This window comes from Microcaecilia unicolor, chromosome 1 (assembly GCF_901765095.1).
Source record: "Microcaecilia unicolor chromosome 1, aMicUni1.1, whole genome shotgun sequence".
Lineage (NCBI taxonomy): Eukaryota > Metazoa > Chordata > Amphibia > Gymnophiona > Siphonopidae > Microcaecilia > Microcaecilia unicolor.
The window spans coordinates 762090534-762118118 of NC_044031.1; the positions used below are offsets into that span (position 1 = coordinate 762090534).

The 27585-nt window shown below is 45.6% G+C and overlaps 1 protein-coding gene across 5 annotated transcripts in view; it reads left to right on the forward strand.

Moving 5' to 3' along the window:
* The window catches only part of RASL12 (RAS like family 12), a 79537-nt gene that overhangs the window by 3337 nt on the left and 48615 nt on the right, over nucleotides 1-27585 (forward strand). For 3 of the 5 annotated variants that reach the window (XM_030189768.1, XM_030189771.1, XM_030189769.1), the window contains exon 2: nucleotides 17241-17364. In XM_030189768.1, the coding sequence (XP_030045628.1) occupies nucleotides 17247-17364 (118 nt within the window). In that variant the 5' untranslated portion in view covers nucleotides 17241-17246. Of the gene's footprint in view, nucleotides 1-8743; nucleotides 8791-16971; nucleotides 16994-17240; nucleotides 17365-27585 lie in introns of those variants that run through there. The other 2 variants (XM_030189772.1, XM_030189773.1) reach the window with 2 other exon arrangements.

Genomic DNA, 27585 nt, shown 5'->3' on the forward strand with positions numbered 1-27585 from the left:
ACAACCTTAGCCAAAGTCTCCAGGGATCTCTTCATGGTCAAGGCGAGAATCCTACATGTGCTTCCCATCCACCTTCACCAGTCTGCTGCTTTTGACACCATATTTTCCTTAAAGCTTTCAGAGCTGCCAAGTTACCCAGTTCCAGCAAGGTGCTTTGAGACCAGCCCTGGATTTCTGACAACCCTGTTGCATTTTGGACCTGGAACACTGCTTTGAGTGAACAGAATCAGGGAGGACAATCATCACTCAGCTTTGGAATGTAAATTCAAACCAAGGATTGGCCAAAAAGTCTCCCTCTGGGTAACCTGGCAGCTCTGAGCTCAGTCCTTGCTTGGATTTTGGGTTCTTTATTCTACTTTCGGTTCAGTTGGAACTACAGCTCAGATCTGGTGCCCCGAGCCTCCAATTTCACATACCTGGGAGGTTTTTTTCTGTGTTTTATACCTCCCGCCCAACACACCTGGTGCGGTCATTGTAGTGACAGGTCCTTAGCCAGGAACCATATTAAGTACATAAGTACATAAGTACATAAGTAGTGCCATACTGGGAAAGACCAAAGGTCCATCTAGCCCAGCATCCTGTCACCGACAGTGGCCAATCCAGGTCAAGGGCACCTGGCACGCTCCCCAAACGTAAAAACATTCCAGACAAGTTATACCTAAAAATGCGGCAGCGGATGGGACCGAATGCAGCCACTAGGTGTTGCCATTAAACAACGATGACTGCCTCTCCTCTGGGGGCAGTGACCCCCCACAGCATCCCCAGTCCCAGCTGACCCAAAGAATGGAAGGTTCAACATGGGGACTGAGCCGGGGACCTCCCAGGTGGAAATAAGTACCATGGGGTCAGCCAGTTTCTTCTCTTACTGTTCCTCACTTTTAGACCCTACTCCACTATTATCCCCTGCTGTACTTCAGGGTTCATTATCGGGGTCTCTTCTCTTCTGTCTTTGCACTCATTTCCTTGATGCTCTGAATTCTTTCTATGATTATCAGACTATCTTTGTTCTGAAGACTCTCCGATCTGCCTCAGGGTCATCTTTGATTCCGCTTTTCCCTTCTTCATCCAGAACTATTCCTAAACTATGATTTTCTCCATTACGTTACCCAGGTGCATCTGTTGAGGGGCTGACTTAGCCATTAGATAAACTAGGCAGTCACCTAGGGCAGCCCTTCTGTGGGAGGCAAAGAGCAACTGAACATCACCAGGTCCTGACAGCTACCTTGTCAAAGAATCATTAGCATATACTTTCACAGCTGTGAGAGTGGGCAATTTCCAAATAGCCCATTTAGCTGAATAAATGGCTTTTGGAAGTGGTCCTTGTTATGTAAATATATACAAATCAAAGTTGAGTTCAGTTCAGAGCACAACATTTTTAGGGGGCCTAGAGTGACCACGTATGGGTGCTAGGCACCTCACCCCTCTGCCGCGCCTTTCCTTTTCCCTCCCACCCCTGCCCAAATTAAAATTACCTTTGCTGACAGGTATGCCAAGTCCCCATCAGCTGTAGAAATCCGGAGCCTGCCTGGATCACCTAAAATGTGGTTGAGCATTTTCGTGGTGCCTGCATTGGTGGGCACCGATAGCCACGCTTTAGGTAATCTGGATGGGCTCAAAATTTATACAGCTGGCAAGACTTGGGGATCCCCACGAGCTACAGAAAGGTGCATATCCCACTGCTAGACGGTGCCTGAGACAAAAGCGGATGGGACCAGGCCAGCTCAGGCTTATCCATGGCTACAACTCTGGTTTAATTATGGAAATCGTGGGAGGAGAGGGACAAGGGACTTGATAGTTAGTAAATTGGAGAGAGACAAAGCTGAGGGTTTGCCTAGGGTGCCTTGATTCCTTGCTATCTGAAAACATCAGCCCAACCTTCATTTACTCTCTCATCACTTTATCAGTATCCCTCGGATCCATCTGTCCCACTAATAGACTATTTACTACTACTTTTCTATAGCGCTACAAGGCATACGCAGCGCTGTACACCATACACAAAAAGATAGTCCCTGCTCAAAGAGTTTACAATCTAGATAAGACAAGCAGATAAGGGAATAAAGGTAGAATTTATTTTCCTCCAGGATCATTACGATCACCTTAACACCTCTTCTTAAGTGGTTAGGATTTTTTAAGGGCCCTTTTACTACACTGCGTTAAGTGCTGACTTGCAAAGCACGTTAAAACGTTTTGTGGTAATTTGCCTGTCAGCAATGTGCCAATTGCGTGTTATTTATTATTGTTCATTTTTGGGGGGAAGTGTTATCCAGTTAGCGTGTTCACATTAGCACGTGCAGGCTTAGTAAGTGCTTCCGCATTAATCTTTTGCAAATGTATTTATTTAACACATTTATATCCCACATTTTCCCACTTAGTTGCAGGCTCAATGTGGCTTCCACAATACCGTAGCGGTAGGCTCCGGTTCAATAATATAAATACATAGTAAATTCATAGGCATGAGAGAACATTAGTATAAGGCAACAAAGAGATAAAGAGGGGATGGTGATAGAAGTCTAGTACAGACCATAATTATCCTATGTCGCAGGAAGTAGAGGATTAGTTTGGGTCTTGGGGGGGGGGGGGGGGGGTAGGCCTTCTTAAACAAGTTGGTTTTCATTCATTTCCTGAAGTTAAGATGGTTGTGGATCGAGCTCACGGTTTTGGGCAAAGCGTTCCACAGTTGTGTACTTGCATCAACCTTTTCCTACGTGAGCACACAATTCTGGAACGCACTGCCGCGCAGCCTGAAAACGATCTGTGAATTAACTAACTTCCGCAAACTACTGAAGACCCATCTTTTCAACAAGGCATACCACAAAGATCAACAAATGTAAACTCTTGCACAAATATCCAGAACTGTCTTATAATTTTGCTTGCTACATTACTATCATGCTACCCAATATCCTTATGTAATACTAAATGTATATTCTCCTATATACATTCCACTTTTCATGATGTATTGTAAGCCACATTGAGCCTGCAAAGAGGTGGGAAAATGTGGGATAGAAATGCAACAAATAAAAAGAAATAAAATAAAATAATGCTTATGTACGAAAAGTTGGGTGCATAAGTTGATTTGTATCTAAGTCCATTGCAATACTACTACTACTACTTAACATTTCTAAAGTGCTACTAGGGTTACGCAGCGCTGTACAGTTTAACAACGAAGGACAGTCCCGGCTCAAAGGAGCTTACAATCTAAAGGACAATTAAGTGTCAAGTTGGGGCAGTCTAGATATCCTGGATGGAGGTATAATGGTTAGGTGCCGAAAGCGACATTGAAGAGGTGGGCTTTGAGTAAGGATTTGAAGATGGGCAGGGAGGGGGCTTGGCGTATGGGCTCAGGGAGTTTATTCCAGGCATAGGGTGAGGCAATCTGGATAATGCGGATTTAAATAAGTTCGGGATAGGCTGGTACTGTTTCTGGGTGGAAGTTTTATGAGGTCCAACATGTATCCAGGAACTTCACCTGTAAATAATCCTGTGCACAAGAGTGCAAACCTTGAAGGCAATTTGTTCTTTGTGTGGAAAGACAAAGCAGTTTTTCGCAAAGGGGTTTGGCACTTTCAAATTTTGGCTTTCCGAATATCAGTCTGGCTGCTGTATTCTGTGCAGTCTGAAGTTTCTTTGTTAGGTGTTCTTTACAACCTGCCACCTTAAATAAGGGCTTAGTGTGTGGGGGAAAGTCCAGCGTTACATATTTATTTTGCCCATATTTAGTGCATTTTAGTAAAAGAGCCTGTAAGTTTCCTCCCATTGTTATTTTGACTGGTGCTACTGATTTCAATATTAATGCTTAAGAGCAGCAGCTGGTTACCTGGTCAAAATCCCATTGCAGCTTTTTGTGATCTGGGGCAAGTCACTTACTACTACTACTTAACATTTCTAAAGCGCTACTAGGGTTACGCAGCGCTGTACAATTTAACATAAAGGACAGTCCCTGCTCAAAGAGCTTACAATCTAAAGGACAAGTGAACAGTCAGTCCAATAGGGGCAGTCAAATTGTGGCAGTCTGGATTTCCTGAGAGGTGAGAGCTAGGTGCGGAAAGCAGCATTGAAGAGGTGGGCTTTAAGCAAAGACTTGAAGATGGGCAGGGAGGGGGGTTGGCGTAAGGGCTCAGGAAGGTTGTTCCAGGCATAGGGTGAGGCGAGGCAGAATGAGCGGAGCCTGGAGTTGGCAGTGGTGGAGAAGGGTACTGAGAGGAGGGATTTGTCCTGTCCTGAGGTTTCGGGCGGGAACGTAACCCTCCATTGTCTCTGGGGACAGGAAAATAGCTACTGTACCTGAATGCAACTCACCTCAAGCTACCAGTGAAAAGGTGTGAGCTAATTACTAATACAAGCCCTTTTTTGGAAAGAAGCTTCTTACTCATTTCTACCTAGGGCTGAAGCTTTTCCTAGTCTGTTGCAAGCAGGGTCATTGCAAAATGGGTGTTTGCCCTGAGTGCCGAGTTGGAGGGGGATTCCATGGCAGTCTGAGAACATGTGAGCTCAAGGGCTAAGGGGGGCTCAGGAAGCAACCCCTGCTTACCAGAAAGTGCACATTCATCTTGAAATGAAGTGGAAAACACAATGAAGCAGATGGGTTTATTTTAGTCCATTTCAAAGCAACCCCCCCCCCCCCCCACCAAAAAAAATGAATTTTTTTAAACATGCATTTGATTTGTTTTTTTATTGTGCATTATTTGCAAATAACTCACAGTAGAAATGGAGCTGAAAGAAATGGAAAAAATGTTGAATAAAATGGGAACTAGAAATCTCTTCTAAAATGAAAACCAGCCAGTGTGCATCCCCCACCTCCCCCCAAAGCTCTGCAGCGTCCCATTACTTTTCCTGTCCCCTTCCCTACCCTCTCTGCAATTCCTCCCACCTTGCAGCACCTCTACCAGGATCAGCCTTCCTAAAATGATGGATCATACCTCCTCCTTACTCATAACCAAACCCCACCAAAAATCCACTGCTTTGAAATCTTGAATCTGATTGAGACGGGCCAGTGAAACAGCATTAGGAACCCGAGGCAACCAGCAGCCTTGTTCCTCCTTCTGAATTACTACTACTACTACTACTACTATTTAGCATTTCTATAGCGCTACAAGGCGTACGCAGCGCTGCACAAACATAGAAGAAAGACAGTCCCTGCTCAAAGAGCTTACAATCTAATAGACAAAAAATAAATAAAGTAAGCAAATCAAATCAATTAATGTGAACGGGAAGGAAGAGGGGAGGGTAGGTGGAGGCGAGTGGTTACAAGTGGTTACGAGTCAAAAGCAATGTTAAAGAGGTGGGCTTTCAGTCTAGATTTAAAGGTGGCCAAGGATGGGGCAAGACGTAGGGGCTCAGGAAGTTTATTCCAGGCGTAGGGTGCAGCGAGACAGAAGGCGCAAAGTCTGGAGTTGGCAGTAGTGGAGAAGGGAACAGATAAGAAGGATTTATCCATGGAGCGGAGTGCACGGGAAGGGGTGTAGGGAAGGACGAGTGTGGAGAGATACTGGGGAGCAGCAGAGTGAGTACATTTATAGGTTAGTAGAAGAAGTTTGAACAGGATGCGAAAACGGATAGGGAGCCAGTGAAGCGACTTGAGGAGAGGGGTAGTATGAGTAAAGCGACCCTGGCGGAAGACGAGACAGGCAGCAGAGTTTTGAACCGAGGGGAGAGGTGACTAAGTGGGAGGCCAGCAACAAGCAGATTGCAGTAGTCTAAACGAGAGGTGACAAGGGTGTGGATGAGGGTTTTGGTAGAATGCTCAGAAAGAAAGGGGCGGATTTTACGGATGTTGTAAAGAAAGAAACGACAAGTCTTGGCGATCTGCTGGATATGATCAGAGAAGGAGAGAGAAGAGTCAAAGATGACCCCAAGGTTTCGAGCTGAGGAGACAGGGAGAATGAGAGAGCCATCAACAGAAATAGAAAACGGGGGGAGTGGGGAGGTGGGTTTGGGGGGGAAAATGAGAAGCTCGGTTTTGGTCATGTTTAATTTCAGGTGGCGTTGAGATATCCAGACAGCAATGTCAGACAAGCACGCTGAAACGTTGGTTTGGATGCAAGGTGAGATTTCAGGGGTAGGAAAGGTAGATTTGGGAGTCATCAGCATAGGGATGGTAGGAAAAGCCATGGGATGAGATTAATGAACCAAGGGAAGAAGTGTAGATAGAAAAGAGGAGGGGACCAAGAACAGAACCCTGAGGTACGCCGACAGGCAGAGGGATAGAAGTAGAAGAGGATCCACCAGAATGAACACTGAAGGTGCGGAGGGAGAGGTAGGAAGAGAACCAGGAAAGGACAGAGCCCTGGAATCCAAGTGAGGACAGGGTATCGAGAAGTATACTGTGATCGACAGTGTCAAAAGCAGCGGAAAGATGAAGAAGAATGAGGATGGAATATTGACCTCTGGATTTAGCCAGTAATAGGTCATTGGAGAGTTTAGTAAGCGCAGTTTCGGTTGAGTGGAGAGGGCGAAAACCAGATTGTAGTGGGTCAAGAATAGCATGTGAGGAGAGAAAATCAAGGCAGCGGCGGTGAACAACACGCTCAAGTAATTTAGAGAGAAAAGGAAGGAGGGAGATGGGTCGGTAATTAGAGGGACAAGTAGGGTTGAGTGAAGGCTTCTTAAGGAGAGGTGTGACCACAGCATGTTTAAAGGCAGCAGGGACAGTCGCAGTGGAAAGTGAGAGGCTGAGAATGTGACAGATAAAAGGAATAAGAGTAGGAGAGATGGCATTAAGAAGGTGGGTGGGAATGGGATCAGAGGAACAGGTGGTACATTTTGAGGAAGAAAGGAGAAGTGTAGTTTCCTCAATAGTAATCTCAGCAGCCATTTTGAATTCACTCTCAGACCTCTATTGTCCTCCCCCCCCCCCCCCCCATCCTACGATTTTCAGAAATAAACTCGGAAACCATGACCATTCTATGCCAATTCTGTAAAACATATCATTGGACATTAGACTTTCAGTATTAACCTTTGTTTCCTAAGGGGCTATTTGAAAATTGACCTGCTAATGGGTGAGTTTGTGTGGCTGTCAGGACCTAGCGCTGTGCATTTAACTGGAGCTGCTCTTTGCCAGCCAGAGGTTGCTGCCCTAGGCCGCCGCCTGTAAGCCTGCCCTGAGTAGGTAGGTGCATTCAGTATCCTAAACCAATCATAATTAATCCCTCCCCACCCCACTACCAGATTTGTAACAATAGCAAAGTAGAGGAGTGTGGTAGCCGTGTTAGTCCACTCTTAAAGGTTATCAATAGAAATCAAACAAAATAAAACATGGAAAAGAAAATAAGATGATACCTTTTTTATTGGACATAACTTAATACATTTCTTGATTAGCTTTCGAAGGTTGCCCTTCTTCGTCAGATCGGAAATAAGCAAATGTGCTAGCTGACAGTGTATATAAGTGAAAACATTCAAGCATTACTATGACAGTCGGACAGGGTGGGAGGATGGGAGTGGGTCGGAGGTATGCATGGGGACATCAAAGCATATCATTGATATTCTAACAGGATGGGTGTGGATAGGTGAGGGGTGGGGTGATCAACAGAGACATACAGCTTTATGGTTTATAACGGGCTAGGAACCCTAGATCCTTGTTAAGTCCTTTCTGTTGGGTGTTAAAATATTCAATCATTCTGACTTCAAAGGTCTTACGTTCTTGTATGGTTTTAAAGTTACCTTTGAGGATTCTCACTGTGAAATCACTGGTACAGTGTCCTGGTCCTGTAAAATGTTGACCAACAGGCGTGGGAACCCTGCTGGCACCAGTATTGTTCATATGATGTCTATGTAAAACAATAGCAAGAAACCATTTATCATACCTCTGAGAAATAATGTACCCCTTACACTCAATTTGCAACTCAACCCTAATAACCAGCCAAAATCCCATCCTTTTCTATTAAGGAAAGACTTACTACTACTATTTATCATTTCTATAGCACTACAAGGCATACGCAGCGCTGTACACCATACACAAAAAGACAGTCCCTGCTCAAAGAGCTTACAATCTAGATAAGACAGGCAGACAGACAGAACAATTAAGGGTAAGGGAATAAAGAGGTGAGGATAAAAAGACAGGGCAAGTGAGGGTTAGGAGTCAAAAGCAGTGGTAAAAAGGTTGGCTTTAAGTTTGGACTTGAAAACGGCCAAAGAGGGGGCTAGACGTACAGGCTCAGGAAGTCTATTCCAGGCGTGAGGTGCAGCAAGATAAAATGAACGGAGTCTGGAATTAGCAGTAGAGGAGAAGGGGACAGACAAGAGAGATTTATCAACAGAACGGAGTACCCGAGGGGGGGGGGGCGTAGGGAGAGACAAAAGTGGAGAGGTACTGGGGAGCGGCAGAGTGAATGCACTTGTAGGTCAATAAGAGAAGTTTGAATTGAATGCGGAAATGGATAGGGAGCCAGTGAAGTGACTTAAGGAGAGGGCTTCTCAGAGAAACATCCACACCCTGGACGTCCTCAACTGCCATCACAGGGACTTGTGTGAAGAACCAAGTTTTATGAAAAGTAAGGTAGCGAGTTTGTAAATGAAAGCCCAGAGGTAAGGAGTCCCATAAGACAGGGGACTGCTTTCCCGGTGATTGGCTATGCTGCATTTATTGAGTGATTGAATGTTGTAATGTTTATTTTGTCCATTATACTTATTGCAGACCCCTCGGGATGGTGTCATAAATACTAAAATGACATGAAAATGATTATGCTGATGGTCTGGAAAACTCTAGCTTTCTGGGAAGGATGTAGAGGTATCTCAGTCCATGGGCTGCCTCTTCCTTTTTTCTTTTGTCTGGGCACGCAATGCAGCTACAAAGTGGTAAATTTCTTCACTCAACGTGTAATTAACCTGTGGAATTTGTTGCCAGAGAATGTAGTAAAAACGGTTAGCTTAGCGGGGTTTAAAAAAAGGTTTGGCTGGCTTCCTAAAGGAAAAGTCCATAGACCATTATTAAAATGGACTTGGGGAAAATCCACTGCTTATTTCTAGAATAAGCAGTATAAAATGGATTGTACTGTTTTGGGATCTTACCAGGTACTTGTGACCTGGATTGTCCACTGTTGGAAACAGGATGCTGGGCTTGATGGACCTTCAGTCTGTCCCAGTATGGCAATACTTATTTACTTATATACTTATTACGGATTCTGTCATGTTCCTGCCAACAAGCTCTGTATCATAAGGCCTCTTTCCCGACCCTGTCCTGAGCGGCATGGGTTTCGGGACATTTGTAAAGAACATGCATGAGAGAGATTTGCTTACACTGGATATGTAGTGTATGCAGTTCTGTGTATTGCAGATTCATTGGTGCATTTCTGAAAACTCGATAGCGTTGGTGTGAATCCAGGGCAGGTTTTATCCTCTTCTTTCTAGGGATATATGTGTGAGTGGAGGAGTGGCCTAGTGGTTAGGGTGGTGGACTTTGGTCCTGGGGAACTGAGGAACTGAGTTGGATTCCCACTTCAGGCACAGGCAGCTCCTTGTGACTCTGGGCAAGTCACTTAACCCTCCATTGCCCCATGTAAGCCGCATTGAGCCTGCCATGAGTGGGAAAGTGCAGGGTACAAATGTAACAAAAAGAAAATAGATACTATTGGAGATTCTACATGGAATGTTGCTACTATTAGAGATTCTAAGTGGAATGTTGCTATTCCACTAGCAACATTCCATGTAGAAGAAGCCTGTGCGGCCACATTGGTGATCTGCAAGGGCCGACTTCTACATGGAATGTTGCTAGTAGAATAGCAACATTCCATGTAGAATCTCAAACAGTAGCAACAGTGGAGGAGTGGCCTAGTGGTTAGGGTGGTGGACTTTGGTCCTGGGCAACTGAGGTACTGAGTTCAATTCCCACTTCAGGCACAGGCAGCTCCTAGTGACTCTGGGCAAGTCACTTAACCCTCCATTGCCCCATGTAAGCCGCATTGAGCCTGCCATGAGTGGGAAAGCGCAGGGTACAAATGTAACAAAAAAATAAATCTATGGTTCCTGTCCTTCTCACAGAAACTGGAAAATGCATTGGGGGTAAAGACAGGACTGGCTCAGCCTGTGCCTCATGACCTGGAGCTTTAAACAAGTTACCTGGTTCTTGGAGGAAGATGTTAGACCAGTCCTGGATTTCTAACATCCCCATCCTGGTGCATTATGGGGCCTGTAGCACTGATTTCAATAGCACACTGTGATGTGGCTTAGTCATTATCAGTGTGTTTTTTCTAGCAAAAAAAGGTGCCGGTACTCAAATGCCAGGCCACCCTTCAAGGGTGGGGTGATCACTGAGGGACCCCACCCCACAATAGCCAGTCCCCCTGCAACCAGTCACAGAACCTATGACAAGGCAGAATTGGTGTGTAGAGCCTGAGCTCTTTCATTAAAACTTAGGATCCACTGGTTAATTTTAGCAGACAATGGAAAAGGTGCAGGTACTCAGTACCCCCGAGTACCCCCCCCCCCCCCCCCATTATTAAAACAGGCGTAGCTCAAAACATCACTTTTTGTTCCATTGTGGCAGAAAAATGTCCAAGTGAATGCCATAATCCCGCCCCCAACACGCCCCCCCCCCCCCCCCCCCCTTGTGATCTGGATGCACTGAAGATGAACTGCATAGATAAATGTCTGCAAAATAGATTTTGAAAATAATGATTTCTACATTTTGGCAAACAAAATGTCCAAATGCTGTTTTATGCCACTTTTTAAATGTTTTTTTCTCTTTCAAAAATGAGCTGCAAAGACTCTCAGTAGGGAGACTGTCCTTGTTAAGAATTCAGACATTGCCTCAGAGTAGGAGCAGACCAATAGCGATCTCAGCCCCCAGGCAGAAAAGGTCATTGCCCCCCCCCCCCCCCCCCGGGCCTACTTTGAAGAGCCCTGGTGATCTAATGGCCTCTTCGAGGGCAGGAAAGAACCCCAATTTTTCCTGCCACTACTTATGGCTGCTGAGACTTTCTGCAGCAGTCTCATGGGTCAAGGCAGTCTTGCGAGACGGCCACAGGAAGTCTCAGTAGCCATTTTGAAGACATGGTGGTGCTAGACAGAGCAGCAGCACTGGGCAGGAAAGAGTGGGGTTCTTTCCTGCACCAGAAGAGGCCACTATTTTATTTTTGTTACATTTGTACCCCACGCTTTCCCACTCATGGCAGGCTCAATGCAGCTTACATGGGGCAATGGAGGGTTAAGTGACTTGCCCAGAGTCACAAGGAGCTGCCTGTGCCTGAAGTGGGAATTGAACTCAGTTCCTCAGGACCAAAGTCCACCACCCTAACCACTAGGCCACTCCTCCACTGTTGCTACTATTTGAGATTCTACATGGAATGTTGCTATTCTACTAGCGAAGTCGGCCCTTGCAGATCACCAATGTGGCCGCGTGTGCAGGCTTCTGCTTCCGTGAGTCTGACGTCCTGCACGTACGTGCAGGACGTCAGACTCACAGAAACAGAAGCCTGCGCAGCCTTCTACATGGAATGTTGCTAGTGGAATAGCAACATTCCATGTAGAATCTCCAATAGTAGTAGCAACATTCCATGTAGAATCTCCAATAGTATCTATTTTATTTTTGTTACATTTGTACCCCGCGCTTTCCCACTCATGGCAGGCTCAATGCGGCTTACATGGGGCAATGGAGGGTTAAGTGACTTGCCCAGAGTCACAAGGAGCTGCCTGTGCCTGAAGTGGGAATCCAACTCAGTTCCTCAGTTCCCCAGGACCAAAGTCCACCACCCTAACCACTAGGCCACTCCTCCACTACCACCAAGGCCCTTCAAGGTAGGCCCGGGAAGGGCCCAGTGAGGCTTGGGGGGCTATAGTGTGCAGGGTGGGAGAGAGAGAGCCACTGCCCCCCCCAGAGCCTCTGGGCCCTCTGGCATTGTCCTATGGTCAGTCTTCCTCTGGCTCAGAGAAAGTCCTGCTGGCCACAGTGGTCGCCAATGGATCATGGACGGGACATTCAAAACCGTTTCCACTTTGTTCACTCAGCTGTTGGCCCTGATGAAAGAAGTCAGATCCCGCCACTGGCTTATGGCCTCATGTACATCCGTTTCTGCACAGTGAACCTCCTAAAATATTTTGGATTTTCTACATGGCATTGCCACAATCTGCATTTTTAGAACAACACTGTCAAACTTTAGTGCTTTTTAATTTTCTCATTTTAACTTTCTTCACTTATATATATATATATATATATATATATATAATACATTTATACCCCACATTTTCCCACTAGTTGTAGGTTCAATGTGGCTTACACAAACCGTAGGGTAGGCTACAGTACAGAAAAAGTACAATTAAACTATGTAAAAGTAAGATAATAGGCAAATAGGTATCTTACGAACAAAAGATAGCAAAACATAATACAGGGTAATAGAGTCCATGAATCTTGGTGAGACCAGGAAGAAGTAGGTTATGTGAGTCTGGAAGTAGGCCTTCTTAAACAGGGTGGTCTCCAATAATTTTCTAAAATTTAAATATATACATATATATATATATGAAAGAACTTTGTGTGTGTGTATATATATATATACCAAATATCACTGTACTCTCTGTTAATTTATTAATACTTTTAATTCAAACTGTATAAACCTTTTGATAAAAAATAGTTTTACACATATAAACACAAAACCCGTGTAACATGCAACACATATCCCCCACCAGTGCTTATAACGTTACTGGAGCTTCTTATTTAATTAAGCATATACATACATCCTCTGCTAAGATATTCTAAATATATCAATATAGCCTTGATGATTATTCGTAGTCCATAATCCATATCATACTTATATTGTCCACTCTATCTTTGAGGTATATAGATGCCAGGTGAAATATATATATACCAAGAGCTTTGTATGGGAAGACCCCTTTCAAAGTACTCTTTAATCTTTTGTCTTTTGTCTTTTCAATCCATCCAGTATAGAAGCTTCCAGTGCTAGAAGCACCTATGGCTCATCTTTATTCCACCTTGTTCTCTCATTCAAATCACATTTCCTTCTTCGGTTCTCAATGCGAGTTCGCATTTCGCTCTCAGCTTCATCAGGAGAACCACAGTCAACACCCTTAGTATAACATCATTGGTCACTCGGGTGGAATAGTTTCAATCATCAGAGTCATCGGTCATAAGTCAAAAGTCATCTGAGGCACAGGAGGCTCTGGACTCACAGGCCTGGCAGCAGACGTCACTGGACCCAAGCAAAGGTGAAAGCTGTAGGCAGAGCTATTACTCCTCAGAACTGCCAAGCTTGAAAAGCAGGCTTCACAGGAACACAGCAATAGGTGAAAGCTGTAGCAAAGCTTTACTCCTCAGGACTCCCTGGCTTGGAGGCAGACTTCCACTGGAACACAGCATAAAGTGAAAGCTTTAGGCCAAACTTTACTCCTCAGGACTCCCTGGCTTGCAAATCAGATCTCCAGAGGAACACAGCATAAGGAAAAGCTGTAGCAAAGCTTCAGGCCACAGCTTCACAATGAAACAGAGTTGGAACTAGCAGAGCCCAGGTGGGCCTGGGCCCAATCAAGGGTAATTACCCTTGATTGGGCCCAGGCCCACCTGGGCTCTGCTAGTTCCAACTCTGTTTCATTGTGAAGCTGTGGCCTGAAGCTTTGCTACAGCTTTTCCTTATGCTGTGTTCCTCTGGAGATCTGATTTGCAAGCCAGGGAGTCCTGAGGAGTAAAGTTTGGCCTAAAGCTTTCACTTTATGCTGTGTTCCAGTGGAAGTCTGCCTCCAAGCCAGGGAGTCCTGAGGAGTAAAGCTTTGCTACAGCTTTCACCTATTGCTGTGTTCCTGTGAAGCCTGCTTTTCAAGCTTGGCAGTTCTGAGGAGTAATAGCTCTGCCTACAGCTTTCACCTTTGCTTGGGTCCAGTGACGTCTGCTGCCAGGCCTGTGAGTCCAGAGCCTCCTGTGCCTCAGATGACTTTTGACTTATGACCGATGACTCTGATGATTGAAACTATTCCACCCGAGTGACCAATGATGTTATACTAAGGGTGTTGACTGTGGTTCTCCTGATGAAGCTGAGAGCGAAATGCGAACTCGCATTGAGAACCGAAGAAGGAAATGTGATTTGAATGAGAGAACAAGGTGGAATAAAGATGAGCCATAGGTGCTTCTAGCACTGGAAGCTTCTATACTGGATGGATTGAAAAGACAAAAGACAAAAGATTAAAGAGTACTTTGAAAGGGGTCTTCCCATACAAAGCTCTTGGTATATATATATTTCACCTGGCATCTATATACCTCAAAGATAGAGTGGACAATATAAGTATGATATGGATTATGGACTACGAATAATCATCAAGGCTATATTGATATATTTAGAATATCTTAGCAGAGGATGTATGTATATGCTTAATTAAATAAGAAGCTCCAGTAACGTTATAAGCACTGGTGGGGGATATGTGTTGCATGTTACACGGGTTTTGTGTTTATATGTGTAAAACTATTTTTTATCAAAAGGTTTATACAGTTTGAATTAAAAGTATTAATAAATTAACAGAGAGTACAGTGATATTTGGTTTAATAATAGTACTTTGTGTTTACAAATAGAATTTTCCCTATTGGATGTTATTAGTGATATATATATATATATACACATACACAAAGTTCTTTCATAAAGTTTATGTGCTAATCTTTAATTTCTATATCTTGCTGTAGTTTTATCATACAAAATCACACTGATTTTTGCATCACTACTAGTAGTACTTGTCATTTCTATAGCGCTACTAGACATTTGCAGCGCTGTACACTTGAACATGAAGAGACAGTCCCTGCTCCACAGAGCTTACAATCTAATCAGGACAGACAAACATGACAAATAAGGGATAAGGACAAAGAGTAGCAAGATTCCAGAATCCCAAAGATTACTACTACTACTACTACTACTTATCATTTCTATAGCGCTACTAGATGTACGCAGCGCTGTACACTTGAACATGAAGAGACAGTCCCTGCTCCACAGAGCTTACAATCTAATCAGGTCAGACAAACAGGACAAACAAGAGATAAGGGAATATTAAAGGGTTCTGAACAAGTGAATAAGGGATAGGAGTTAAAAGGTGGGCTTTTAGCTTAGATTTGAAGACGGCCAGAGATGGAGCTTGACGTACCGGCTCAGGAAGTCTATTCCAGGCATATGGTGCAGCAAGATAAAAGGAACGGAGTCTGGAGTTAGCAGTGGAGGAGAAGGGTGCAGATAAGAGAGATTTGCCCAGTGAATGGAGTTCCCGGGGAGGCAGGGCCGGTCAAGCCCAGTAAGCGGGGTAAGCACTGCAGGGGGGGCGCCTGCCTTCAAGGGCGCCGCTTCGGCGCTGCGCCGCCATACCGCGCCACCCTTGGGGGTTTAAATCTTTAATTTACTTCCATCCCAGCAGCCGCGTCATTTGAAAGCCCTGCCCGTCTCTAGCCTTCCCTCCCTTCATGAGTTCGTTCTGCAGAGTCCCGCCTTCTGACATCATTTCCTCGAGGGCGGGACTCTGAGGGAATGAAACCAACTCACGAAGGGAGGGAAGGCTACAGACGGGCAGGGCTTTGAAATGACGCGGTTGCTGGGACGGAGGTAAATTAAAAAAGACTTAAACAACGCAGGGTGGCAAGAAGAAAAAGGGGGGTGTTGGGGGGAGAAGAGGGCGGGCAGGTGGCCATAAATGGGAGGGGGATGGGGGCAAAGGAGAATCGCTGGACAGGGCAGGGTGGGAGGAGAGAGAAAGGAGATGCTGGGGGGGGAGGGGTGCCAACTCATAGTCTGCAGGGAGGCGCCAGAGACCCTAGGACTGGCCCTGCGGGAAGGAGTATCATCAGTATTCTATCTCCTCTTTTGTTTAGACCCAACTAACCCATTAGCCATTGTGTATTTTATTTATTTTTTTATTAGGATTTATTTACCACCTTTTGAAGGAATTCACTCAAGGCGGTGTACAGTAAGAATAGATCAAACATGAGCAATAGGCAATTACAGCAGTAAAAATATTTGAACAACAATACAAAGTATGGCATGGTATACTACTTACAATGACAACACAATATGTACTAGAACGTTATAATTGGTAATGAAGAGTAAGGCAAAGTTGTAACATATAGATGAGTAACACTAAGCGCCATGGAAAGAAAAGATGTGCCGGATCTACCCACACCAAAAGGTGAAAAATATCTCCAATGGTGGATACCCTTCTTGAACACATTAACATCACGAGCACGCAGTAGAGTCTTAAATGGATAAATAAATAACACGTAGAAATCTGGTATGGAAGAGAGGAGGGAGGGGGGAAGGGAAGGGATGGGAAGAGGGAAGGAAGGGAGGGGAGGAGAGGTTGGGGGGGGGGGAATGAAAATACATGATGACGAACATATAATTGTAAAGAGTTTAAGAAATGTGAAGAGTTGAATTGGATGTTATATAGTGTGAAGTACATAATTTTGACTTGTACATCAGTTATAGTCATCAATAAAACTTAAAAAAAAGACATATAGATGAGTAAGAGAGTAGGAAGAATTAGAAAGTAAGGTGATTGATTTGAAGAAAGTTGCATTTGAGGTCAGAGAGAAGGTTTAAATATTATCTCAGCTAGGGTAGGAGTGGGTAAACATGTCCCGCTGCAGTATGTGCAGCCCGAGTCACTCCTTGTGTGTGTGAGTGAGACTAACAAGTTAGTTACTTCTTCCAGTAAAGGCCTGGTTGCCGGAGAACGTAGCAAAGGCGGTTAGCTTGGCAGAGTTTAAAAAGGGGTTGGACGGTTTCCTTAAGGACAAGTCCATAGACCGCTACTAAATGGACTTGGGAAAAATCCACAATTTCGGGAATAACTTGTATAAAATGTTTGTATGTTTGGGTCGCTTTCCAGGTGCCCTTGACCTGGATTGGCCGCTGTTGGGGACAGGATGCTGGGCTCAATGGACCTTTGGTCTTTTCCCAGTATGGCATTACTTATGTACTTATGGTTGAAGAGCCAAGCTTTCACCTGCTTCCTGAAGTCGAGGTAGTCTTGTGTTAAGCGGAGCCTTTCAGGCAATGCATTCCAGAGTGTGGGGGCTACTCCGGAGAAGGTTCGCTTGCGGGTATCACATCGTGTAATGTCTTTTGGAGAGGGTGGAGGACCTTAGTGTCCTTGGCGGTGTGTGGAGGATCATCCTATTATTGTCCATTAGAGGAGCTGTCATTAGAGCAATTGTCGGGGTCCCCCTAGAACTGGGTAACTGCCTATTCCTTCTCACTGTGCCCACGTGCGCTGTGCCTGCTGGATGCATTGAGGTGATGACGATGTAATGATTTCGCTTTTCGTCTTTTTCACAGAAGAATATGTCTTCAATGTTTGGGAAACCACGAGCTGGGAATGCGTCTAATGATCGCAACACACAGAATCACCTCCCTGAGTGCAACATCGCTCTGTTAGGTTGCAGAGGAGCAGGAAAATCAGGTGAGAGCAGAGCTGCCCCAAGCAGTTCGCAGAAGGGGGGGGGGGGGGGGGGTGAAGAGACTGTGGGGTGGAGGCAACAGGTATCACCAGACAGCTACACTTCCTCCTGTACCACTTAATCCTTTCCAATAGGGGCATCAATTCATGCCATCAGTTACTTGTCAGCTTAGGGCAGAACACATCTCAAGCTTTGTATTCTATTTCTCCCAAGCAGTAGCCAAACAGTGTTGAGCTGAAGTAATTGAGAAGCCATGCACACTGGTATTACCTGGTTATTTCAAAGTTACATCTCAGAAGGTGGCACTGAGGGGGTCGTTTACTAAGGCGTGCATAGGAGCCAACTTTTCAAAATTATTGGGGGTGCTAAGCCTAATGGAAATAATCCCTCCCTGGACACATACAAGGAATTTCCTCAATATTGGGGGTGCTCAAGCACCCACAGCACCCAGAGAGTCGGCTCCTATGTGCGCTGGTGTTTTTAGCACGCACTAAAAATAGGCGTGTGCTAAACGCTAAAGACGCCCATGTATTCCTATGGGCGTCTTTAGCGTTTAGCGGGCACCTATTTTTAATGCGTGCTAAAAACGCCAGAGCGCCTAGTAAAAGACCCCCTGAGGCTCCAGAGGGTGGAGAGATTTTACTCCCAATGAAGGGGTCATACCTAACTTGGCCTAGCTTCTTGGTAGACCACAACCCAGACGATCCTCCACCGGGGAAAATGGAAGTCTGGCTGGCAGAGCTGAAGTGACTATTGCATATTTCCGTCTCCACATCAAAACATTGACAAGCGAAGCGCATTCTTTCTGGACCTTTCCATTTACAGCTCAGTTTCCTGCCTGTGCCCACGTCGGACACATGGTAACATACACAAAAGGATTCAAAACAAACAAAGTCTGAAACGTGTGAGCTACTGACTGTCAAGGTTTCAACCCTAGCTCATGACTATTTGCCCAAGTTCAAAAACATTCCGAATTCAATGACCTTAAAAAGAAGAAAGCCGAGTTGAGAAATCTTTACAGAAAGAGGCCACAGTCTGTGGCAATAACTTTCCAGCTACAAAAAATGTGTTTTCTCCCAAATGTCATCTTATTGCCCTCCTACACCAGACTACATAATAATCCTATGCAAATCTGCCTTCTCAGTTCACAGCCCCCAGCCTTTCCCAGGTTCTAGCGAGTGGGGAAGGTCAGACAAATGTGACCTTTTGGGCACTGGAACTTGGGCTGTGAGTGTATTTTGAGACTCCCCCAAGCTCCCTCAGGAGATGCTGATGTGCATTCACAAAGGGGGGGGGGGGGGGGTGGATATTCAAGGCGATTTAGCCCTCCAGAAACAGCTCCTGGCTGGTGAAATCGCTTGTTTGAGCAAACTGCTCATTTTCAGCAGCACTTCACTGCTTAGTACCACTGAAAATATCAAAGAGTGGAGGAGTGGCCTAGTGGTTAGGGTGGTGGACTTTGGTCCTGAGGAACCGAGTTCGATTCCCACTTCAGGCACAGGCAGCTCCTTGTGACTCTGGGCAAGTCACTTAACCCTCCATTGCCCCATGTGAGTGGGAAAGCACAGGGTACAAATGTAACAAAAAAAAAACCTCAAAACTGGCTAATTTTGTTTTGAAAATATCAATCAAAAAACTGGCAATTTTTGTTTTTGAAAATATCAACTCAAAACTGGCTATTTTTGTTTTTGAAAATATCAAGTCAAAACTGGCTATTTTTTTGGGGGGGGGGGGGGAGTGTTCTGAGAGAAGAGTCAAAAGTTAACTGGCCACGGTCACTGCATAAACAGAACCACATAAAAGTCAATCCTATTTTTGGGGCACATTTACTAAGCTGCAGCAGTGGCGTAGCTACGTGGAGCGCAGGGGGGCCTGGCCCGTCCACCAACCCTCCCCCCCGCCACCGTCGCCGTGGGCTACCTTTGCTGGTGGGGGACCCCAATCCCAGCCAGCCGAGGTCCTCTTCTTCCGGCGCAAGGCTTCGCTCTGTCTCTGATGTCCTGCACATTGTATGTGCAGGACGTCAGACTCACAGAAACAGAACGAAGCCTTGCAGATCAGCCAGCGAGGTCCTCTTCTTCCGGCGCAAGGCTTCGTTTTGTTTCTGTGAGTCTGACGTCCTACACGTACAATGTGCAGGACGTCAGAGACAGAGCGAAGCCTTGTGCCGGAAGAAGAGGACCTCAGCTGGCGGGGATTGGGGTCCCCCACCAGCAAAGGTAGGCGATGGCGGCGGGGGAGGGTTGGCGGCAGGAGGGGGGTCGAGAGGGTCGTCAGCAGGGGGGGGGTCAAAGTTGGTGGTGGCGGCGGTGGGGAGGTCAGTAATGGCGGGGGGGGGGTCGGCGGCACCGGGGGGGGGGGCTAAAATGTGCCCTCTCACCTCGGGCTCTGGACCCCCCTCCTGCTGAAGTCTGGCTACGCCCCTGAGCTGCAGTAGGCACTAGCGTGTGCCTACCCTGTGGTAACAGAGCACTGCCATGGGACGCACTGAGGCACCCCATGATAATTGCGCCATCAGCTTGCACTACTCTCATGTGGGAGGGGGCCATTTTGATGTGCCGCCCTGCCCTGCTGCAAATATCTTGGCTGGTGGGGGTCCCCAACCCCCACCGGCTAAAGCCTTCATCCAGCACGGGAGTGTTGCCTGCCCTGCTCTCTCTTTCCCTCATGTCCTGTACACTCCTTTTAGTGAAATTGAGCTTGCCCGACGTGAGGGGAAGAGAGAGAAGGGAAGGCAACGCTCCCGTGCTGGGTGAAGGCTTCAGCTGGCGGAGTTGGGGACCCCCGCCAGCAAAACCAGGGGCAGAGAAGAAATTTTGGGGAGAGCCCAGGCCCCCGTGGCCCCACCTAGCTACGCCACTGGGGTGGAGAGTAGGCGTGTCCTGTGCTAATCAGGTAGCATGGGTACATTACTGTGCAGTGCCCGTAGGTGACAGTAAGGGCTCCCTTCATAATGGCCATCTGTTAATTGGCCAAAGTAAGCAGCAATGTGATCAGCGTTCCATAAAAAGGCAGCAGGACAAAGGATATAATGGAAAACTATCTTTTTTCTTCAGGATCCGACATAGCACTGTGTTTCGGCAAAAAGACTATGTCAGGGTCTTTAAACAATAGACAATACATTAATAAAATACATAAAACTGGAGATATAAAATATAAACAGAAAATAAATCCAAAAATAAGAAATTACAAAACATTCCAAAAAAGAGTTAAGATTATATAAACGAAAATATATCAGGACACCATACAGGGCTTGGAGAAGAGACGGCTGAGTGGAGACATGATAGAGGTATATAAAATAATGAGTGGAGTGGAACAGGTGGATGTGAAGCGTCTGTTCACGTTTTCCAAAAATACTAGGACTAGGGGGCACGCGATGAAACTACAGTGTAGTAAATTTAAAACAAATAGGAGAAACTTTTTCTTCACCCAACGCATAATTAAACTCTGGAATTCATTGCCGGAAAATGTGGTGAAGGCGGTTAGCTTAGCAGAGTTTAAAAAGGGGTTGGACAGTTTCCTAAAGGACAAGTCCTTAAACCACTACTAAATGGGAAAAATCCACAATTCCAGGAATAACATGTATAGAATGTTTGTACGTTTGGGAAGCTCGCCAGGTGCCCTTGACCTGGATTGGCCGCTGTCGGGGACAGGATGCTGGGCTCGATGGACCCTTGGTCTTTTCCCAGTGTGGCATTACTTATGCACTTATGTACTAAAATTGAATGCGCAGATTTAGGTGCTATCCAATGTGCGCTTGCAATTTAATTGGCCTTAATTGAAATTTAAATGCGCATTTTTAGTCGTGTGGCTCTGAAAAGGGGGCACAGCAATAGGAGGGTCATGTGTGGATTAGGGGTGTTCCTAACCAGGGTGGACTGACTATACAGTCAACCGGGCAGTGCCCGAGGGCTCAGGGCTCTGTGTGTGTGTGGGGGGGGGGGGGCAGCACTTCACTCCCTCATGCCCGATGTGTGACATCATCCTCTCTCCACTGGAACAGAACCAGGACTGGGATGCCCCGTCTCCTCCACCTCCTGCGCTTCCCATCTCTGAACCCCCCCCCCCCCCCTCCATCGCAGGCAGGGGCACCAGCAGCTAAACTGGCTATCTGCTACTGATGCCAGAACTTCCTTCTGCCGTTGCCCGCCCCTTCTGATGTCACTTCCTTCTTCTACAAGTACGGGCCTTGGCAGAGGGAAGTTTGTGTCAGGTCAGTGGCAGACAACCGATTTAGCTGCAGGACTAAAGGAAAAGGTCAGTGGCAGGGGGAGAGGGAGACAGCAGGACTGGGGGGGGGGGCGGTCTAGTGGTCCTCACTGCCCGGGGGCCCAGACCACTCTCAATTCATCCCTGGTTCCTAGAATTTATGTGTGTTGTTATAGAATAAGGGAGGATCTACGCTTAATTAAGATGTGAAGATTTATACCAGAATTTACTTGACATAAATCTTCATGTCCAAAGTAACATAGTAACATAGTAGATGACGGCAGAAAAAGACCTGCACGGTCCACCCAGTCTGCCCAACAAGATAAACTCATGTGTATACCTTACCTTGATTTGTACCTGTCTTTTTCATGGCACAGACCGTATAAGTCTGCCCAGCACTATCCCCGACTCCCACCATCAGCTCTGGCACAGACCGTATAAGTCTGCCCAGCATTCTATAAAGTATGCCTAAATTTAGGCATGCTTTTTAGAATACGCCTAGCGCCCATCCACACAACTAAATGTAGTCACGGGCAGTTACGCCAAAGTGAAACTTGATGTAAATGCCGACGTCTAAATTAGGCGCGATCCCGATGTATTCTATAACAACACGCAGAGTTTGTGGAAATACCCATGACCTGCCCATTCCACATCCATGGGCACACCCCATTTTTAACTATGAACCGTAGAATTTATGCGCTTTATGTTATAGAATACACTTAGTTGTGCGCGTAAATTCTAATTAATGGCAATTAGTGACAATGATTGCTTGTTAATTGGCAATTATCAGAGCTGATTGGCTTGCTAGCTAATTAAGTTTTGTGTGCAAATCCAAAATATAATCAAATTTGCATGCGCAACTTAAATCGTGCTATATAGAATCCGAGGATAAGTGTATTCTATAAACAGCGCCTAACTTAGCAGAGATTGGGTGGCAGAGCCGGTGGGGGGAGGCGGGGTTAGTGGTTGGGAGGCGGGGCTAGTGCTGGGCAGACTTCTACGGTCTGTGCCCTGAAAATGGCAGATACAAATCACTACTACTACTATTTAGCATTTCTATAGCGCTACAAGGCGTACGCAGCGCTGCACAAACATAGAAGAAAGACAGTCCCTGCTCAAAGAGCTTACAATCTAATAGACAAAAAAATAAATAAATAAAGTAAGCAAATCAAATCAATTAATGTGAACGGGAAGGAAGAGAGGAGGGTAGGTGGAGGCAAGTGGTTACGAGTCAAAAGCAATGTTAAAGAGGTGGGCTTTCAGTCTAGATTTAAAGGTGGCCAAGGATGGGGCAAGACGTAGGGGCTCAGGAAGTTTATTCCAGCCGTAGGGTGCAGTGAGACAGAAGGCACGAAGTCTGGAGTTGGCAGTAATGGAGAAGGGAACAGATAAGAAGGATTTATCCATGGAGCGGAGTGCACGGGAAGGGGTGTAGGGAAGGACGAGTGTGGAGAGATACTGGGGAGCAGCAGAGTGAGTACATTTATAGGTTAGTAGAAGAAGTTTGAACAGGATGCGAAAAAGGATAGGAAGCCAGTGAAGGGTCTTGAGGAGAGGGCTAGTATGAGTAAAGCGACCCTGGCTTAAGACGAGACGGGCAGCAGAGTTTTGAACCAACTGGAGAGGGGAGAGGTGACTAAGTGGGAGGCCAGCAAGAAGCAGATTGCAGTAGTCTAAACGAGAGGTGACAAGGGTGTGGATGAGGGTTTTGGTAGAGTGCTCGGAAAGAAAGGGGCGGATTTTACGGATGTTGTAAAGAAAGAAACGACAGGTCTTGGCAATCTGCTGGATATGAGCAGAGAAGGAGAGAGAAGAGTCAAAGATGACCCCAAGGTTTCGAGCTGAGGAGACAGGGAGAATGAGAGAGCCATCAACAGAAATAGAAAACGGGGGGAGCGGGAAGGTGGGTTTGGGGGGGAAAATGAGAAGCTCGGTTTTGGTTATGTTTAATTTCAGGTGGCGTTGAGACATCCAGGCAGCAATGTCAGACAAGCACGCTGAAACTTTGGTTTGGATGCAAGGTGAGATATCAGGGGTAGAAAGGTAGATTTGGGAGTCATCAGCATAGAGATGGTAGGAAAAGCCATGGGATGAGATTAATGAACCAAGGGAAGAAGTGTAGATAGAAAAGAGGAGGGGACCAAGAACAGAACCCTGAGGTACGCCGACAGGCAGAGGGATAGAAGTAGAAGAGGATCCACCAGAGTGATCCTGGTCAGGTATACACATAAAGTAGCACATATGAGTTTATCTTGTTGGGCAGACTGGATGGACCGTACAGGTCTTTCTCTGCCATCATCTACTATGTATGTTACTAACTTTCAATGCCATGTTATAGAATAGCACTTAAAGCATTATTTTTCGGTGCTGTTTATAGAATTTGGTCCTTAATGTGCACTTAGCATCCAGAAACACGGAAAGACCTGCAAAATTCTTTAACACAAGTTGCAGTAAACATTTTCTCGCATGCTAACCGCACGTTTATTAAAAGCAGGGCTTTTTTTGAGGGGGTACATGGGGGTACTGAGTACCGGCACCTTTTCCATTGTCTGCTAAAATTGACCCACGGTCCCCAAGTTTTAATGAATGAGCTCAGGCTCTACACAACAATTCTGCCTTGTCATAGATTCTGTGACTGGTTGTAGGGGGCCTGGCTATTGTGGGGTGGGTCCCGCAGTGATCATCCCATCCCGAAGGGTGGCCTGGCATTTGAGTACCGGCACCTTTTTTGCTAGAAAAAAAAAATGCACTGATTAAAAGAGCCCCTAAAAATCTCTGTAGGAAAAAGAAATAAAATTAAGAGTAAAAAATCAAGGATGGATTAAACAGAGTCAAGAATTTGGACTGTTTTAAGGACGTAGAGAGTTCAGAAATGGGGCCTATGAAACAAGCCCCGTTCCTTTTTTTTTCTGGCCCAAGCTCCGAACTCAGCAGAGCTCTTCAGTTTGCTTACCTCAGGAACAGAGCGAAAAAGGCATTAAGATATACACATTTGCCCTTACTGGTTATGCTGTGTTTCCTTTGGTTGCTGTGTTTCATGGAAACAACCTTGCAGGAAAATGCAAAAACATCAGATTTTTTTTCTTTTAAAGCTAATATCTTACAAAAACAAGCAGCCTGTTTTAAGAGCCGACAAGCAGTGAATAATCTTCTTTCATTTGTACCTGCTTTATACATTTCTTAAGGAAGGAGGAATGAATGTTAAAGCTTTTACAGAACACAGTGTGCTCGTTCCGATGCGTCTTATATTCTGGAAAAAGATTACGGAACATATTTTTTTTAAATGAATCATGCCTTGGTTTTGTGGAAAATAGCTCTATAGCAATTCTTGGCTCTGCCCGAGACTGTGAGAGCATCGGAAAAGAAAAACTCCCAAGCAGATGTTTAAAAAGAAAAACAGGACAAAAAATTCAATTCAAACCTTTCCTGAGATCCTACACGGGCAGCTCAAACCATGAGGGCAGGAGGTGACTTTCAATCAATTTTTATTTTATTTTTGTTACATTTGTACCCCACACTTTCCCACTCATGGCAGGCTCAATGCGGCTTACATGGGGCAATGGAGGGTTAAGTGACTTGCCCAGAGTCACAAGGAGCTGCCTGTGCCTGAAGTGGGAATCGAACTCAGTTCCTCAGGACCAAAGTCCACCACCCTAATCACTAGGCCACTCCTCCACTGTTGCTACTATTTGAGATTCTACATGGAATGTTGCTATTCCACTAGCAACATTCCATGTAGAAGTCGGCCCTTGCAGATCACCAATGTGGCTGCGCAGGCTTCTGTGAGTCTGACGTCCTTCATGTACGTGCAGGACCGTCAGACTCACAGAAACAGAAGCCTGTGCAGCCTTCTACATGGAATGTTGCTAGTGGAATAGCAAAATTCCCATGTAGAATCTCCAATAGTAGCAACACTCCATGTAGAATCCCCAATAGTAGCAACATTCCATGTAGAATCCCCAATAGTATCTATTTTATTTTTGTTACATTTGTACCCTGCGCTTTCCCACTCATGGCAGGCTCAATGCGGCTTACATGGGGCAATGGAGGGTTAAGTGACTTGCCCAGAGTCACAAGGAGCTGCCTGTGCCTGAAGTGGGAATCGAACTCAGTTCCTCAGTTGGCCCTTGCAGATCACCAATGTGGCCGCGCAGGCTTCTGCATGGAATGTTGCTAGTGGAATAGCAACATTCCATGTAGAATCTCCAAAAGTAGCAACATTCTATGTAGAATCTCCAATAGTATCTATTTTATTTTTGTTACATTTGTACCCTGCGCTTTCCCACTCATGGCAGGCTCAATGCGGCTTACATGGGGCAATGTGGGTTAAGTGACTTGCCCAGAGTCACAAGGAGCTGCCTGTGCCTGAAGTGGGAATCGAACTCAGTTCCTTAGTTCCCCAGTTGGCCCTTGCAGATCACCAATGTGGCCGCGCAGGCTTCTGCTTCTGTGAGTCTGACGTCCTGCACGTACGTGCAGGACGTCAGACTCACAGAAACAGAAGCCTGCGCAGCCTTCTACATGGAATGTTGCTAGTGGAATAGCAACATTCCATGTAGAATCTCCAAAAGTAGCAACATTCTATGTAGAATCTCCAATAGTATCTATTTTATTTTTGTTACATTTGTACCCTGCGCTTTCCCACTCATGGCAGGCTCAATGCGGCTTACATGGGGCAATGGAGGGTTAAGTGACTTGCCCAGAGTCACAAGGAGCTGCCTGTGCCTGAAGTGGGAATCGAACTCAGTTCCTTAGTTCCCCAGTTGGCCCTTGCAGATCACCAATGTGGCCGCGCAGGCTTCTGCTTCTGTGAGTCTGACGTCCTGCACGTACGTGCAGGACGTCAGACTCACAGAAACAGAAGCCTGCGCAGCCTTCTACATGGAATGTTGCTAGTGGAATAGCAACATTCCATGTAGAATCTCCAAAAGTAGCAACATTCTATGTAGAATCTCCAATAGTATCTATTTTATTTTGTTACATTTGTACCCTGCGCTTTCCCACTCATGGCAGGCTCAATGCAGCTTACATGGGGCAATGGAGGGTTAAGTGACTTGCCCAGAGTCACAAGGAGCTGCCTGTGCCTGAAGTGGGAATCCAACTCAGTTCCTCAGTTCCCCAGGACCAAAGTCCACCACCCTAACCACTAGGCCACTCCTCTACTCCATGAATCTCTACCCAGTTGCGAATTTTGGTTGTTGATTTGATGTTTGGCTATGATGCTACTCTCAACAACAGTTTCTTGCAGACTTTGGTAAAAAGCCAACTCCCACATCTGGGGGGCACTGTCCTCCATCAGATTTAAATCTTTTATTAAAGCAGCAAAATAAGTAGAACACCATAGCATCAGCAATAACGATGGACAATAAGATCAAAGTGGCATATTTTATCCAATTTCCCCCTCCCCCCCTCAGAACCTTCTAGCACAATAACACACAGCTATCTGGACCTAAGTCACTCATGTGGTTTCTTCATGGCGATTAGAGAGATGTGGTAGCCGTGTCAGTCCACTTTTAAAGGTAATCAATAGAAATAAAATAAAACAGAGAAAAGGAAATAAGATGATACCTTTTCTTTATTGGACTAACTTAATACATTTTTTGATTAACTTTCGAAAGTAGATCTGACGAAGAAGGGCTACCTTTGAAAGCTAATCAAAAAATGTATTAAGTTAGTCCAATAAAAAAAGTTATCTTCTTCTTTTCTCTGTTTTATTTGATTTTACTTCTATTGATTACCTTCATGGTGATTAGATCCAAGGAAAACCAGGGAGACGGGAAATAAACAGAATGTTCTTTAATAAGAAAATAGGCTCAACACGGCACCGTGTTTCGACGAACACCGCCTGCATCAGGAGTCTGTATATGGTACATAAGTACATAAGTATTGCCATACTGGGAAAGACCAAAGGTCCATCAAGCCCAGCATCCTGTTTCCAACAGTGGCCAATCCAGGTCACAAGTACCCAATAGTAGCAACATTCCACGTAGAACCCCAAAGAATAGCAAGATTCT